The sequence below is a fragment of the Medicago truncatula genome, chromosome 4 (genome assembly GCF_003473485.1).
Source record: "Medicago truncatula cultivar Jemalong A17 chromosome 4, MtrunA17r5.0-ANR, whole genome shotgun sequence".
Classification (NCBI taxonomy): domain Eukaryota; kingdom Viridiplantae; phylum Streptophyta; class Magnoliopsida; order Fabales; family Fabaceae; genus Medicago; species Medicago truncatula.
The window spans coordinates 59,641,235-59,658,639 of record NC_053045.1 but is presented as its reverse complement, the minus strand read 5'-3'; the positions used below and the strand labels follow the sequence as shown (position 1 = coordinate 59,658,639).

Sequence of the window (17,405 nt, the reverse complement as noted above, 5' to 3'; positions counted from 1 at the left end):
GACACATAAATTCTAACCTTTTTTCGACAAAAACAAAACAATATTATTCATTCAAATTGATAAAATACATAAGATACAATAACATGGTCAAACAACAAACAAACTCACAACATCTAAGTTAACAACGTATAACGAATAAATACCTAATATGATAAATTTAAATCACCAAAATACCCATGCTTATAGATCTGCAATATTGACGCCCAATTCATTGATTATTAAATTTGTGATTGACCGAATGTATTTTTCAATAGGAACCAGACGAACATCGCAACAAGATATGAAATCAAACAACGCCGTACAAGACGGCACACTCAGATGACAAAATCACGAAAAAACGCAAAAGAAAAATTACTTAAACCTTTGTGAAAAATTATTTAGAATGAAAGAAAAGAAAAAAATGACGCAGAGAGGTGATTCTAGGTCAAAAATTATTTAAAACCATCCCTCTTTGATGATTGAAAGAGAAAGAGAACTTAGAGAGAATGCCAAGTACATAAGTAAATTCTAACTTTTTAGAAATATACATAAAGTCCTTGTCAATAATTTTTCAAAGTCTATTTAAGTGATTCAAAAAGTGAAAAAAAATCAAACAACTACGTACAAAGATGAACAACAAAAATGGATTCAAAATCACTCATCTCCCTGATGAAGAGAGGACAAAAAAGAGAATTTAGAGGGGAGATGATATAACTTCTCTGTTTGAAAATTAAGGTCTCATAAAATATTTCGAAAATATAGATAACATATTTTTAATAAATCTTCTGCTTTTTAACCTTGCTTACACATGTGATAAGCACACCCAAAAATAAAATGATATTTATAACTTATTTTTACTTTTTGTTGTAAGGATGTCCTTAAATACTGGAGGAGGAGGAGAAGCGTGAACCAAGAACTCAAGGTCGGAAGAAGCATCAAACTTGACTTTGAAAATAGTACAAGTCTACAAATTTTTGATGCTTTGTGGACATTGTAGAAGGGACGATTCTCTCGCAACAAAACATTGATGTCTTGAATCACCACAACATGCTTATAAAATGTGTTAACCGGAGACTTGATAAACTTCAAACAGAGGAATGAATCAGTACAACAGATTGAATCATAGAGACTTATGTTTTTAGCAAGAGTTATTCGTCCATGAATGCCATAAAATGATGCTCAGAGGATGTGAGTTGAACTTCGAATATCTAAAAAGCCAGCACACCAAGCACCATTAGAGCTTCGGAAGAGACCACCAAAGTGTCACGACCCAAAATTCACAATCGTGACCGGCGCACGAACTAGAACATTCTAGTCCGGCAAGCCTATTGACCACACTTGACAACTATAATTTACAATTTATAAATTGCTATCCACTGAAATTTCAACAGAGTATCCTCTGTATTTTGAACATTTTCCAAGGTTTTAATCCTGTTCATAAACCTATATTCTCATCCAGAGTTTCAAATGACATATTTACATATTTGTACATCTCAAAATAAAACATTCCTAAACTCCAAATAGCTGCAGAGAATCTGACTCAAGAAATACATAAACAGCAGAGACATCCATCAAAGAAGCCTACCATAAAAGTGACGCGGCAGAACTTGAATCTACTAGCAGCTCTCTACTTAGCTGCTTGGAAATATGAAAAAAAAATAGACAATGAAAGAGTAAGTCACAAGGACTTAGTGAGAGACAACAACCACCACCACTAGAAGGGAAACACACAAGGGCACGATTATTTACTTTATCAAATCTATTGTCAATTTACAAAAATAGTAACCGTATAAAATTATATTAATCCGCAATCGTTTATACGCATGAAATTTACACATGTATAAATATTTTCAATCAAGTAAGAATAATTCAAAAAAAAATCCAACATCATAAAGAGGTGAAAATAAAGTTACAAGTCTTTAAAAATACATTGATGAAAATCTTAATGGAAGCTTTTAAAGAAATTATAGAAAACTCCGTTTAGTGAAAATAATCAACTTCAAATAGAATATAAAATCACATTCAGTTTAATAATACCAAAATAATCAAATTTATTGAAAGTATTGAAATCCAACTTTAACTAAAATAACCAAATGAGTGAATCGAGAACTAGCTCCATCTCGTTGATAGCCCTCTCCTCCTAATGGTGGCCTTCCCATGGGGCGGCTCCATATAACGGATAGCTCTTTTCTCTCGACTCAAAACAAAGTGTAAACATTTTCAATTAGGGAGTTTACATCTCATTGATAGCCCTCTCCTCCTAATGGCGGCCTTTCCATTGGGGCGGCTCCATCTAATGGAGTAACTACCTAATCGAAATCACATACTAGGTGCACCTAGGTCGTCGTTATTATAACCGTAATTTTCAAACCTCATTCTTAAAACACATGTCTAAAACCATATTTCGCATGCTTTACAACATATGAAAACTAGTGCCAGGATACATGAAATAAATTTCAATTCTTAAATCCGCTACTTTATAAATCATAAGACATAGGTCAATCGAAAACTCAAATCCAAATGGAGTGTATAAAACTAGCCATAAATAATTTTCAAACCAATAACATATTTCTCAAAACCGTATTTCTCCATATCTCAAAACTCACATCATAGTATATGGAACAAAATTACAACTATATTCAAACTTGTATGAGCCTGAAATTACAATTGAATGGTTACAAGCATCTTCATTATGCACTGTAATACCTTGCGGTCCATGCCTAATATACAAACTTCTTGAAGAAATTAAATTTTGCCAAATTCATTTATCATTGCTCAACCCCATCAATGTTTTTTTTTTTTTTTAGTTATACCACATGCGGGGCTCAAGCTTGTCAATGTTATTAACACCAAAACTCTTTGATCCGATCCGTGAGTATGATGATGATGCATGAATTAATGCTAGAGGCGAAACAGAGAGTTTAAAATTCACACACACAATGAAAAGCATGTTGAAGATCATATACAGAATAAAAGAACTGAAAATATCTAATAATCAAGTACTTATTAATAAATTGGGGTTAATAATAACCCGTCTCCGTTTTAATTTTACATAGTTTTTCTTTGATACAATACCAAGAACTGTTATGAATTCCCACTTGTTTAATCACTAAATACAGTATTATACTGAGACATACATGGTTTTAAGTTAAATTTACTTTACACTGTCAAACCTGCAGTGTAAGTTACTCCAGCGGAAGGTAACCAAAGATCCCCCAAAATAAATTGAGCTACAGTAAACTTTTCAGCCTCGCTCGAATCATTCATTACATGGTACCCAGACCATTTCACCCGATTCGCTACCCCAGCACCCGGTCCGGAGTTCATGTATTCACTGTAGTACAATGTATCCAAACCAACACTTCCATTGTACTCTAGCCACCCTTCGGGACTTATCGCGTTACTCATATAGGATTGCATGAAAATTGTTCGCGAATAAGGCCTCCAAGGTCTACCAAGGTATGTTCGGATGGTTGCAATAAAAGGTAGAAGGTCAAAGTCTGCTGAAATGTTGCAGAATTGGAAGGAGAAACCGGTTGTTACGTTCGGGTCTGTTCGTCCATGGGCCGCGACAGTATTCTTTTGTCCTTGCATCCCTTTCTTGGCTAGAATTTCGCAATTCTGGAACATAACTGTGCCATTTCCAAAAATGAAATCCACCGTACCAGTGATTTTACACGCTTTGTAGAATTGGCGCTGTGTATGGGTATATAGGCTATCTTGATAACCGAATATCCCACACCGATAAAATACAGAGAGGTCAGAGTCCGATCTTAAAGCCACTGCTTGTTCCTTCTCGGGACCTGCGGTGTTTTGAAATGAAATGTTGCATGCTATGAACCCTCTACCATTAACAGCTGCACATGTCCATACATAAAGAAGAAAATAAAATGAAAATTAAGGTGTGAGAATTGAACCTGACTTACATTTCAGCTATTGAAGATTAAGAAAATTATAATTGCAGAACATGATAATATAATGTTACTTATTAATCTCTCCAATCATATATATAAGAGAAAGTTTGATTAATAAAAATGAATGTATCTTGTTCAAAATTTGGACCAAATACATCAATTTTTGTTGACCCAATTTTATAAAATCGGAGTAGCACTTAGTTAGATGGCATGCATTATGTCAGTTAATGTTTACAATAATAAGGCCCTACTGAGGTAAAACAAAAGTTATTAAATATCACAACCACCGATTTGTTCTTTTTCAACATTTATGTATAACTGTTAAACCACACTCTTGTTTTTATCCTTTCTTTTAACATGGAACAAAATATTTAGAAGCTAATGCAACTTTTCAAATTTCACCATATTTGATGCCTCATTTCCCTTATTACTTTTTCCAAAAGTTTCTAAAAAAAAGGAAAAGAGAAAATAGGTATGATACTGTAAATGCAATCTTACCAAAGGTAGCTGATCGGAAAGTAGTCCAACCATCCACACGATTCCGACTACCGGAGATAATAGTAGCATCCATACCTTCACCAATCATCATAATATTCCATTTCTTCCTATCAATCTCAACATTCTCAACATATACACCTTTTTTCACATATATAACATATCTTCTCATGCTGAATTTAGGTGCTGCCAATACGGCATCCATCACTGTAGTGTAGTTCCCACTCCCATCAGCCGCCACAATAGCATCAGCAGTCGTTTCATTTGCCTCAAAAAACTTCTTGTCTCCGTCGTTAATCCACGAAGGAAATCTATCTTCGGAGGTAGCAGTTGCAAGTTGATCGTTGCTGAGGACTACTTCAAAAAGATTCTTCTTCACCAATGACAATACACGATCAAGACCGCTTGATACATCACTCTTTGCAAATGTACTTTGTAATCCTTGTAATCCTTCTAAACAAGTGTCTGTATTCACAAGAACAGCACTGAGCCATGTTCTTAGATCAGAGCTTAGATTTCCAGTACTGTTATTCTTCCCTGTACAGAGGATTTTATAGCACATTTAGTTTATTTACAAATTATTATATGTGTCAACGTATTAGTTTTAGTAGTACTGTATGTTATTTGTGTCTGTCTGGTGTATTTTGTCTATTTACAATGTGTTATGTGTGTGTGTCTGTCTGTGTTAATGTTTTATAGATATTAATTGTACCTTTGGGATTCTGAGTAGCGGAAACAGACCAACTAAGTTGGTCGGAGGACATGTCGAGTAAATCGAGGCAATCGGAAATGGCATTTGAGTGATGGCTGAAGGTGTAGGTGAAGGTTGATAAAATGGAGGTGACTTTTTGTAAAACGGTTTTAACTTCATTGGCAGAGTTGGAAAATTTGGTGGGAGAAACTCTGAGGGATGAACCAACAAAGTTATTGGGAGAAGAAGCAGATGTGGAGTGAGGGAGTGAGAGGAGTAGGAAGAAGAAGATGAATGAGGTTATTGAGAGTGTTGTTGTGGATGGCTGTTTTGAGGAACATAGTTCCATTTTAGAACTTTGAAATGTAATAGACACGACGAGTGTCACCAATACTATGGTTTTTATTTTGTTGAAAGGCAAATAACAATTGAGAGATGTTGAGTTTATTTATAGGGGAAGAAAATTAGAGGGATCCAAGGCTGCTATACTCATAGCCTAGAACATTGAACTATCACTTAAATAAAATAAAATGTTCAATAAAAAAGAAAAGTCTTGTCAAAACAATCTATATTTTTTTGACGCAGCCGTGAGCAAGAAGCTAGAATATCGTTTACAAAATTGTGGCAGAACTACTAGCATTGGGGCGCGATATTTGCAAATATGACGCGGAACCAAACACTCCCTTTAGTCTCTATAATGAAAAATCGTTTGGATTTAAAAATATTTGCAAATTAAAAAACTATATTGTTTTAGTCCATGACGTCAGCTTATTGGGTCTAATGGTGCGATTTTATTACACAACATATGTTGTCAAAGACTAAAAAAACAATTAAAGTGTTGGAAGATCCTTCGATGTTTGAAAAAAATAAAATTAAAAAGGACTAAAAATAATTTTTTAATTTGCAAAGACATGATCTAAACAAAAACAAAAAAAAACTTTTAAAGACTAATATCAAATAACAATATTATTGTAGGGACTAAAATCCTATTTAAAACTTACATTTTTTTTGTCAACATTTTATGTTTGCCTTCTCTTTTATGACCTGATAAAAAAAACCTTGTTTATGTTCAAAGCAATGGAATAATAAGGTTTATGATTGACTGCTAGTAATAACAACGTTTAAAAAATTATAATATATAATAGATGAGAATTTGATTATTTTTCGTCATTTTCAATTATAACTTCTTAATATTATATGTTAATGATTAATGATGTTATGTAAATATGAGAAATACAAGATTTAGGTTTTTATAATGAAAACTATGTTCAGATTATATGATATGAACAAAAAAAAATCAGATTCAAGGCCGGTCTCGTGTCCAAGGTTCCAAGCGGTTAAAAGGCATAAATAATACAAATATTTAATATAACAACTAAATGACGTCACAATTGACTTGCTTGGTTCTAAAATATTTTGCATCTCAAGTAAGAAAGGTAAAATTACAATAAAAAAGGTCTCTATCATTTTTGTCATTAATTTCTTTTAGAGTTTACAAGGTCTATATCTTTTTTGTCAATAGTTCTTTTAGAGTTTACTTAGGCCTTAATAAGTGTGGGACCGGTCCTAATCTGATCAACCTATATAGATAATATTAGTAGAGTTGTATTGTCAAAAAAGAATAACATTAGTAGTTGTTGTAGGAGGAGGAGAATTTGAAAAGAACTTTGCTAAATTTGTAGAGTTAAGCTCAAAATAACAACTCTAAACAAGTTGGCATCCGTTGAATTGATTTTTAATAAAAAAGAATGTTGCATGAATATGGAAACCTGCATGGCCAAGTTTTGTAAAGGTCATCGTCCTGTCTTGATAAGAGCCTGCCGACCAGCAAAGAAAAATCAAAAGAAAACGTGTGACACATTATTGAATTATTATCCAAACTTGAATAAAAAAAATGTTGGATGCATGGTTGAACCTGATGAAGAAAACATATCATCTTGTGAGAATGACACTAGTGTTTGACTCATCCATAATCTTGTTTTTTTTGATGATTGTTTTTACAGGAGTGTTATATATATAGTGCGAATTTTTCATAGCGAAAACATCCCGATCGTGTAAATTCTTTAATTGCTTGCCGTTTTACTCTCTTACCTTGGCGGAAAACAAGGAAGATTGTTGTTGCTGAATCCAACATTTCTCTTGTTTTTATTCATTTCTTTAAAATCTGGACAGAGTGTATTTTTAGAAATTTTAACATCAAATGCATCTCTAAAACAAAAGGAGCCAATACACTTAGCTTAGTAGTTGGGGACAAAACAGAATCTACGAGTATCCACATACAATAACACAACAAGGTCTTCCTCATCAATAATTACTTAAACTTGATATAGTGAATGTGCAATGAAGATATTATGGACACCATCACAAAAATCTAAACATTGATGCAATTTACTAATTTCTATCAAGATTCATTTGGAAGCGTCGTGACCAAATTAATGTCTTTAAAATATCAATGAAAAAATATTTAGTACCTTCTGCTTTCAGTAAGTACTAACTACTAAGTAGTATCTTCCTAAGGTATCAAGCAGAAGAAAGGTTCCATCTGCTTCCAAAATGGGCTGCAGAAGGAATAGACTGCAGTACTAAGAATACTTTAATTAATTACTCTAGGAAGCAAAGGGGTATAGGCTAGCAGTATTTATACCAGAGTTGATAGGACATTTAATTTTTCTAATGTTTCGATCTCATTTTGGAAGTAGTTTGTGAACACACTCACCATATTAATCAAGGAATAAGATCATCGTTGCTGTGGTAATGTTAGGGTTCAGAAAATGTTGGAGGGAAATTGAATTGATGTGAGTGATATAATAAGAAGAAAACGGATCGGAGTAGATTGTGATCAGAATATTATGGGCTTTTTAAATCACTACACCGTCTTTTCCTTATTGCTGCTGCTGCTGCTGCTAAATGCACATCCCTACTCCCAAGTCCGCGCCCAAGCCCGTTTTCATTTTTCTTTTTTAAATATATCTAATTTTTGTTTTTGGTATTGGTGCATTCTCCACTATCATAAATGTAAAGTGAAATATATTGAATTGAAAATGATGAAATAATATTAATTAGAGTTATAAAAGGAAAAAAGTAATTAATATTGTATTAAAAAGTGAAATGACTCAGTTACTTTGGAACCCTTTTTTGCAAATGGCTCAGTTAGTATGGAACGGAGAAAGTATAATATATACCCTAGCTTACACATACAATAAGGATACCCAATAAAAATGATGACTATGATTTGCCACCATGCCGTCCACGCCTAATTAATAAACAATCTCCTTCAACAGATTAAATTTTGCCAAATGCTCAATCTCATCAATGTTATTAAGATCAAATCTCTCTAGTACATGAATATGTCGATCGCGGTAGTGCTATATGTAGCGAATCATCATTTCACGAAGCATCACAAAAATCCAAAACCACTTTATTTAAAACGGCAGTGCTATATGTAGCGAATCATCATTTCTCTTGCTAGATTCAGCATTATTCATTTTAAAATTCACACACACGCATATACAGAAGTATGTTGAAGATCATGCTCAAATTTTTGCCAAGTACTTAGAATAAACTTGAATGTGAATGTGTCCCTCTTGTTGCACAGAGTTGGCTCTTTTGAATGTGAACTGAAAACATCCAATAATCAAGTGCTAATTAACTGGGGTTAACAGTAACCCGTGTCCTTTTGCTTTTACATACTTTTTCTTTGATACAATACCAAGAACCGTTGTGAATTACAACAACTCTTTTAATCACTAAATACAATATTATATTTAGACATACATGAATTAATTTGTCAAGTTAAATTTACTTTACACTTTCAAACCAGAAGTGTAAGTTACACCGGTGGAAGGTAACCAAAGATTCCCCTCAATAAATTGAGCCACAGTGAATTTAGTAGCCTCACTCGAATCATTCAATACATGGTATCCTGACCATTTCACCCGGTTAGCTACCCCGGCACCCGGTCCAGAGTTCATGTATTCAGCGTAGTACAATGTGTTCAAAGCAAAATTACCGTTCCACTCTAACCACCCTTCTGGCCTTATTGCGTCACTCATGTAGGATTGCATAAAAATTGTTCGCGAATAAGTCTTCCAGGGTCTACCAAGGTATGTTGGGATGGTTGTGACCGATGGTAGAAGGTCAGAATCTGCGGAAATGTTGCAAAATTGGAAGGAGAAACCAGTTGGTTGGTTCGGGTCTTTTCGTCCTTGAGCAGTAACAGTGTTCTTTTGTTTAGGCATCCCTTTCTTGGCTAGTATTTGACAGTTTTGGAACACAGCCGTGGCGTCTCCAAAGATGAAATCCACAGTACCACTAATTTTGCATTCACGGTAGAACTGACGCATGGTGTGAGTATATAGGCTATCTTGATAACCGAATATCCCACACCGATAAAATACTGAGAGGTCAGAGTCTGATCTTAACGCCACTGCTTGGTGCTTCTCGGCACCTGCGGTGTTCTGAAATGAAATGTCGCGTGCTATGAACCCTCTACCACTTACAGCTGCACATGCCCATACATAAAGAAGAAATTGTAATGAAAATTAAGATATGATAATCGGGTGAGACTTGCATTTCACTAATGAAGATCAAGAAAATTATAATTGCAGCACATGCTAATTTAATGTTGCTTATTATTAGTTAGTTATATGTATGCATTATGTTAGTTAATGTTTACAATAATAGGACCCTAGTGAGACTCTTGATTCTTGAATGTTGGGTGTTGAAATTGTATTAAACACTTCCTTGAATTTTATGGGGTGATTGTTACTCATATCATAGATCTTTGATTCATGGAGTCCATGTCATCACAGTGATCCTTTAAAAGGTACCAATTATATGCAGACATGGATTATGACTTAATTTGCTTAATACAAGCCAAAACTAGTATTATGGTATACAAATTTAGATCACTTGCAGTTCAAATTAGAAAAGCACCACATGCTGTTTAATTGCAAGCCTAAAGTTGGCACTTATTGGGTCATATTTTATTCCAAAAAAAATGTAATTAAAAAATGAGTGCAAATGATCTTTGATTCCAAAAGCAAAACAATAGTTTTTTCCTAAAAAAATATTATTAGGTTAATTATTACTATTAGTTAAAGCCAAGTAAATTTTCATTGTAGTACATTAGCCAATAAATTTCTTCGTAAGAAAAAGCCAAGTAAGTTTCCAGTTTTTCATTATACTAAAATAGCAAATAAATATTTAACAGCTTTTTAAAATATCTTATGTAAATTAAAAAAAGTTAGTAAAATATCACTACCACTGATTTGTTCCTTTAATTTTCCACATTTTATTATGTTTAGCTTTTAAATCAAGCTCTTGTTTTTAGCTTCCTTAAACATGGAACAGAATATTCTATCATAACCCAATGCAACCTGATGCATCAGTTCCCTTATTATTTTTTTTTCAAAAAGTTCTGCAAAGAAAAATGAAAAGAAAAAGAAAAGCAAAAGATAAATTAATAATATCAATACTGTAAAGGGGTGTGAATGTAATCATTCTTACCAAAGGTAGCTGACCGGAAAGTTGTCGAACCGTCCACATAATTCCGACTGCCGGAGATGATAGTAGCATCCATGCCTTCACCAATCAACATGATATTCCATTTCTTCTTCTTAATCTCAACATTTTCAACATAAACACCTTTTTTCACATATATTACATATCTTTTCATGCTGCTTTCAGGTGCTGCCGATACGGCATCCATCACCTTAGCGTAGTCTCCACTTCCATCAGCAGCCACAACAGCATCAGCCGTCACACCATTTGCCTGCAACAACTTTGTGTCCTCATCTCTGATCCACGAAGGAAATCGATCCTTGTTGGTTGCGAGTTGATCATCATTGCCGGAAACTACTTCACCAAGAAGATTCGCCACCAAGGACATTACATGATCGAGACCAGAGGATATAAGACCCTTTACAATTGAACCTTCTAATCCTTCTATACATGTGTCTGGATACACAAGAACAGCACTCAGCCATGTCCTTAGATCACAGTTTAGTTTTCCTGTGCTGTTATCCTTCTCTGTGGAACAAAACAATTAGCTAAAGTGATCACAATGGAAAGAAGAATAGAATAAACAGAGGAACTGATACCGCTGGCACCACACAGACACCGAGTATGACACTGACACACATGTAATTATTGGGTCGTGAGGAGAGCATTGACCAATACAATGACTCCTGCGCTCCCCTCATGACCCAACACTAACAATGTTAAAAAAAATAGAAGTGATTGAATAAAACTATATGTCACGTTGTATCAGTGTTGTGTCATGTCTCTGCGTCAATGTTGTATAGATATTAATAGCACCTTTGGGCTTTTGAGCAGCGGAAATGGACTGGTTAAGTTGGTCTAAGGACATGTCAAGTAAATCGAGGCAATCCGAAACGGCGTTTGAGGTGCGAGAGTGACCAAAGACATTAGTGAAGCGTGATAAAATAGAGATGACTTTTTGTAAAACGGTGATAACTTCTTCAGCAGAGTTGGCAAATTTGGCGGTAGAAACTCTGAGGGATGAACCAACAAAGTCATTGGGAGAAGAAGCAAAAGTGGAGTGTGGGAGTGAGAGGAGGAGGAGGAAGAAGAAGATGAATGTAGTTATTGAGAGTGTTGTTGTGGATGGCTGTTTTGAGGAACATAGTTCCATTTTAGAACTTTGAAATATAATAGACACGATGAGTAAGTAAGTGTCACTAATTCTATGGTTTTTATTTTGTTAAGAGGCAAATAAGAATTGAGAGATGTTGAGATTATTTAAAGGAAGGAAAAGATTGTAGATTCAGTTGTGTAGAGCTGGTTAGATGCTAATAAACTTTGTATTCTAACTTTTATAGTAATTTTAAACGTAGGTGAAACTATAAACGTCAATAAAAATGAAGACATATAGATCAGATATTATAAATCTAAACTTTAATATCACATGAAATATTTAGTATAACAATCTCGACATTATTTATTGAATTAAACTTTACAAACACATTTCAATTTTTAACAAGAAAAGTTTAGTCTCCAAAACAATTTATGCTCATATAAATGTATATGTATATATTTCTTTTCTTTTTTTAGTGATAGTATATGTGTATATTTCAATCTTAGTTTTAATTAATATAAAATTATTTAACTCTATAAAATCAAGAACTCTTCTACTAAATATTGTATTTTTTTTTAGGGATATTAAATATTGTATTGTCATGTCATTCTTTCGTTATATTTTCATAACACACCACATCTTAAGATATAATTAAATCAATGATTTTTTTTTTCAATCACACTATTTCTTTTTTGACACATAATAAAGGACATTCCAACATCTTAAGGCTTCTACTTAGATCACAAGTTTACGTTGTCAAGTTCGGCGGCAATTACACTATTTAAAACTAAGCTAATCTCAAGGTTAAATTTCTCTATCAAAATACATGAGGTAAATTCACAATTCTTTTAATAAATCTATCACGCAAATGAATGGATCGTTTACTAAAATAAATCATTATGTCATCGTGTTTTTATATCGATTACCTTCAGAATGTTTTTTTGAAGGAGCCTTCGGAATGTTTATGAGTTTGTTCACGATGATACATATTCTAATTTTTTTAGAGTATCTCTAATACCTGTAATTTTTCACTTTTAAGCATTTTGTTCTTTTGACTTTCGTTCCTAGGTTCTTCAAAAGAAAACATCCATTCTTTTTCTCTCTATATGAACTTTCTCTTTACAACTTCTACCATAATACATTAATCGACTTATTTGAAAAGATGTGATGACAAGTAACCCACTATAAATTTTCAATAATTATTTTTTTAGCAGTATATTTTCAATAATTTTTACTTGATATTATATATACATTTTTTTATATATATTTATATAAGAAGAAAATTTGTTAACAACTAGCCTAAAATTTATATTCCAAAAAAAGAAAAGCCTCAAACCCCTTAACTCATCCTTACAAAACCAACCAGCTTGTAAGTTGAGGATTGTCTCATCTTTATATACTCTTCTCAAAAGTCTTATCTATCTGATTTGGGATTTGGGTTTTTTCTAATAGTACATTTCAAAAACATATCTAGAGCCATCTATTATTAAAAATAAATTTCTATATACATACTGATTTTACTAATTAAAATCTCTAGATCAGTTCACTAATCATCTAGAACAAAATACATGAGGTAAATTATTCTCGACACCGTCACCCACCCAATGTGATTATTACAGCTTGCTGCCTCAACATAGATGGCTCTAGATCTATTTTTGTTTTTCTCTCTTAGTCCATTTCATCAAATTAAAAATTTTCACTTTAGTATATCTTACGTATTCAATTTCACCATATTTTATATATATGAAATGAAAATGAAAATGAGAGGAGAACTTTTCTTTTTTATACAAGCATCACATGTTTGTCCATGTATGGCAGGTTCCTCAATATGTTGTTTTCTTTTCTTTTCAATTTTAACTTTCCTTTTCCGCGTCCATCTCTTATGCCAATTCTTGTATGCAGGCCTTGTTTTTTAATTATTTGGTTTCGGTAATTTTAGTAATAATTTGATGCTGACATGCACTCTAATCTAAATTAAATATTCAACTTCTATCATCTTAGTGATATCAACTTCTTTTTGTTTGGTTTAACGAAGGGGAGGGAGGAATCTTAATAGAGAGAACAAACGATGAGGAATTTAATTTTTTATGTGTTGGGTTTGACGAGGGAGAGGAAAAATTTAATGGAGGTAAATTGCAAAATTATATATTTTTTCACAATAGTGATGTTCAAGATGTGACATCAAATAAAATAATGAATGTTTAAGATGTGAAAATTGCATATCAAATTCACTTAACTATATCAAATCATAGATTGAATTAATTAACAACCACCGACATAGTTAAGTGAATTTGATATGCAATTGAAACATTTGACAAACTCAAAAAATTTTAAATACCGACATCAACACATTTGACAAAAAATATTTGCAATACTTTCAATATAGAAAAAAAAAATACTTTCAAATAAAAAACCAACAATACTTTCAAATACTTCTAATGGCTCAAATCTATTTTTCAATGAAGTTATTATCATATTAACAACCACCAAAATAGGACTAACTCTAAAAGATTCTTCCGATGATTGTATTTGCTCATTGTTATCATTCTCATCGTATTGTCTTTTTTTAAAGTTAAGATTTTGTTGGAAGTGTCGGCTCTATACTCGTATCAAATACAAGGTTTTTTTTTTTGTCAAAAATCATACTAGATTCAAAGTTTTCATTTCTATATTTTTTTAAGTATGATATTATACCCTACACTATTTTAAAAATTCTGAAGCTTATATCCTATACTTATTTTTTTTTTTAGTCTGGTTAGGACGGTCGTCCTCTTCGCCTAATCTCTGTTAATAAAAAGTTGCATGAATACGGAATCCTGCATGCTAGATTTATAAAGGTTAGTGTTGATATTGGCTTCAAATTTGTGGTCTGGAAGAACAGAGAAATCGTGACACGATTTTGGCATCGTGACACGATTTCAAGGGGCCGTGAGCTAGTTTGCAGGACGCCAAATCGTGGCACGATCTTGGGAAATCATGACACGATTCAGAAACTTGCTCGTTAAGTATCCCTGATAAGGACTGATCTACCTTGGGTCAGACGCAAATCGTGACACGATTTGGGAAATCGTGGCACAATTGCTTCAGAGGAAGGCTAGTATATATTGTGTTCTTGTGCTTTTTTACAAGTAGGACTTAAGAGAGCTTGAATGAGCTTAGAGAGAGAACTTGGATAGAAAAGGAGGGAACCAATGGGTTGAGTGTCTTTGTTGAGAGTGTCTCTTGGGTTGGGAAAAACATTGTAATCACCTTGGGTTTTAGGGTTCATATTAAGAGAGTGGGGAAACACCAAAGGGTAGAATCTAGGGTTTGTTCATGTGTAAAGCTTGAAGGCTAGAGTTCTTGTAACCTTTTGTAACACTTTCTCATATTGGATTGGAGAGCTGCTCTCTCCCCCAGATTAGGCCATATTGGCAGAACTGGGTCAACAATCTTCTCGGTGTTTTGTTCTTCCTTTTATCACTTATCTTGTTTATGCTTTGTTATCTCTTTGTATGGTTTTGCTATACACTAGTCTAGGGCTGCTTTGTTGTTGTTTGCTTGGAGACCATTTGTTCTCATTGATTACCACTATCTCTTGCTCCACACATCATTGTTTATTTCATTGGTGTGAGTTTGGAACCGGATTCACAACAGTTAGCTTCAAAAAAGTAAATCTAAAGAAGTTGGTATTTGTTGATTTTTGTTGCATGATTACGGAATCCTGCATGGCCAGGTTTTGTAAAGGTAAAGGCCATAACATGTCATAGTCTTGGAAAAAGCCTGCCGTCCAACGAAGAAAAAATAAAAAGAAACCGTGTGAAAACATTATCGAATTAGCAAAAGAGAATTATCAAAATTTGCACTAAAACGTTTTACTGGTTGAGTCATGAATGTAAGTGATTCATGTATTTTACTTAGGGTTTAATTGAATCATTGGCGTAATTTCTAAGTTTGTATAGGGTATCATTCATATTGTAAATTTGCATTCATATTTTCATTCAAATTAAGATTTTGTGCAACCATTTGTTGAGTTATTTTATTTTGTGATCCCGATACGTACAGTTTGACCTAACTGACAATCAAATTCAATGCCAAATTGTAAATATACCTAACTAATAATGAGAAGTTAAGAATTAATAAAAGATTATGTTAATTAAACCTAGCTAACAACTTCTTAGTTAAGTAACATGCATTAACTCATTCCATCTATGATCTGATATATTAGAGAAACATCAACATCAAAATTTTGAAGCCTAATCCCATGAGTAAACAATTAAATCGATAGGATAAGTTAAAGGTCTCAAACAAAAGCAATAAAGCCACAAAAGTAACTTGCTTTAGATAAGTTCAGATGCTATTAAAACAAAACAAAACGCGTTTACAGCTAGCATGTTCTTGTGCCATTTTGCTTTAAGAATTATGATCTCAATATATATGCTTAAAGCATAAAGAGAAAGAAAAAAAATGGTAATGGGATTAGATAGAAATTAATCTGAAAAAACGCGGAATTCTAGGTCTACGGTCTATTTGTGGATCCACCATGTAGCTTTCTCTTTTATATATTTTTTAGTCAAGAATCTAGCTCCTCAAATCAAAATCAATGTGCCAATTTGACTTGCCCTTTGGACTTGGATTGTAAAGATGCTAGTATATGTATTCGACTGTTCACAGAAATTAATTTTAGGGTTATTGTTGTGACCCTTCATTCATATTTTTAGCAATCTTGATTTTGTGATTTATTACCATTTCGATATAGAGTGATAGAACTCTTTTAACTTCCGCATTTAAAATCTCAAACAATTACATCACTGGTTGCATGTAATGTTGAAGTGTACTACTTCCTCCGACTCTATTTATAAAGTGGTATAATTCTCTCTATTTCTTAAAAAAAGACGGTAAGAGAGATTAAAACAAGAGTAATTTATAGTCAATTTTTTAAGAGAAATTTGAATTAAACTTTTCTCTCATTTTATGTTAAAATAGACATTCTCTTTCTTTGAATGGTAAAAATTTGGTCAAATGCATCCTTGATTCCTTAAAGTTTAGTGTTTGTAATAGATTAATCATTTTAGTTTTTATAATTTCAAATTGGTTCTTTGTGTTAGTAAAATTGTGCACATAGTCCTTTTAAGTCATAAAAATATATGCAACATTGCCCTATTTTTTTATCAACTCAATTAAAATGCGCTTGAGGACGTTTATTTGGCAAATGTAAACTCACATCTCTCTAAACTATGGTTCATAGGTGTATTAATCAGTCTTAGTTTGTAACAAAAATCATTCGATTACGTGATTTGTGATGCTATTGATGAAATACTTATCTCTAAAATTAAGATTGAATTAACAAACAATAAGAAGAAAGTGTATATAAGTATTTATTATGTTTGATTTGTAAAACTGTTTCTGATACAGGACAAGCTGGAAGCAAAAAACATGATAAAAATAGAGAATTTTGTCTCTCAAAAAGTCATATAAGACCAAAAATTTATTCAATATAATAAAAATTTATCATGTTTTGTTCTGTCTTGTGTTGTACTGATCTGTTTTGTGTTGTTATGTTCAGTAACAAATCAAACACACCTTAAGTTCTTTAACACGTGCCTTTACGCTAGAGTTTCTCTTTTTTCATTAAATTCATTACAACTTCAATATCTAAATGATTATGACACAGTCAAAATGGAACCAACAAAATAAACTAAATTTCCAAAACATTATATCTTCCAAATAGAAAACATTGCTGTAACAT

At 32.8% G+C, this 17,405-nt stretch overlaps 2 protein-coding genes across 2 annotated transcripts; both read right to left on the bottom strand.

Moving 5' to 3' along the window:
- Positions 1–2,964: 2,964 nt before the first annotated feature.
- LOC11445254 (pectinesterase/pectinesterase inhibitor PPE8B) lies at positions 2,965–11,886 on the bottom strand. The gene is made up of 4 exons (XM_003608087.4): positions 11,751–11,886; positions 5,101–5,444; positions 4,392–4,925; positions 2,965–3,836 (listed from the first exon to the last, which is right to left on the bottom strand). The coding sequence occupies exons 2-4, from the start codon at positions 5,426–5,428 to the stop codon at positions 3,139–3,141; spliced, it is 1,560 nt and encodes a 519-aa protein (XP_003608135.1). The 5' UTR covers positions 5,429–5,444; positions 11,751–11,886; the 3' UTR covers positions 2,965–3,138.
- Positions 8,600–11,812, bottom strand: LOC11444095 (pectinesterase/pectinesterase inhibitor PPE8B). Its single transcript, XM_003608088.4, has 3 exons — positions 11,398–11,812; positions 10,588–11,109; positions 8,600–9,580 (listed from the first exon to the last, which is right to left on the bottom strand). The coding sequence occupies exons 1-3, from the start codon at positions 11,732–11,734 to the stop codon at positions 8,883–8,885; spliced, it is 1,557 nt and encodes a 518-aa protein (XP_003608136.1). The 5' UTR covers positions 11,735–11,812; the 3' UTR covers positions 8,600–8,882.
- Positions 11,887–17,405: the final 5,519 nt, after the last annotated feature.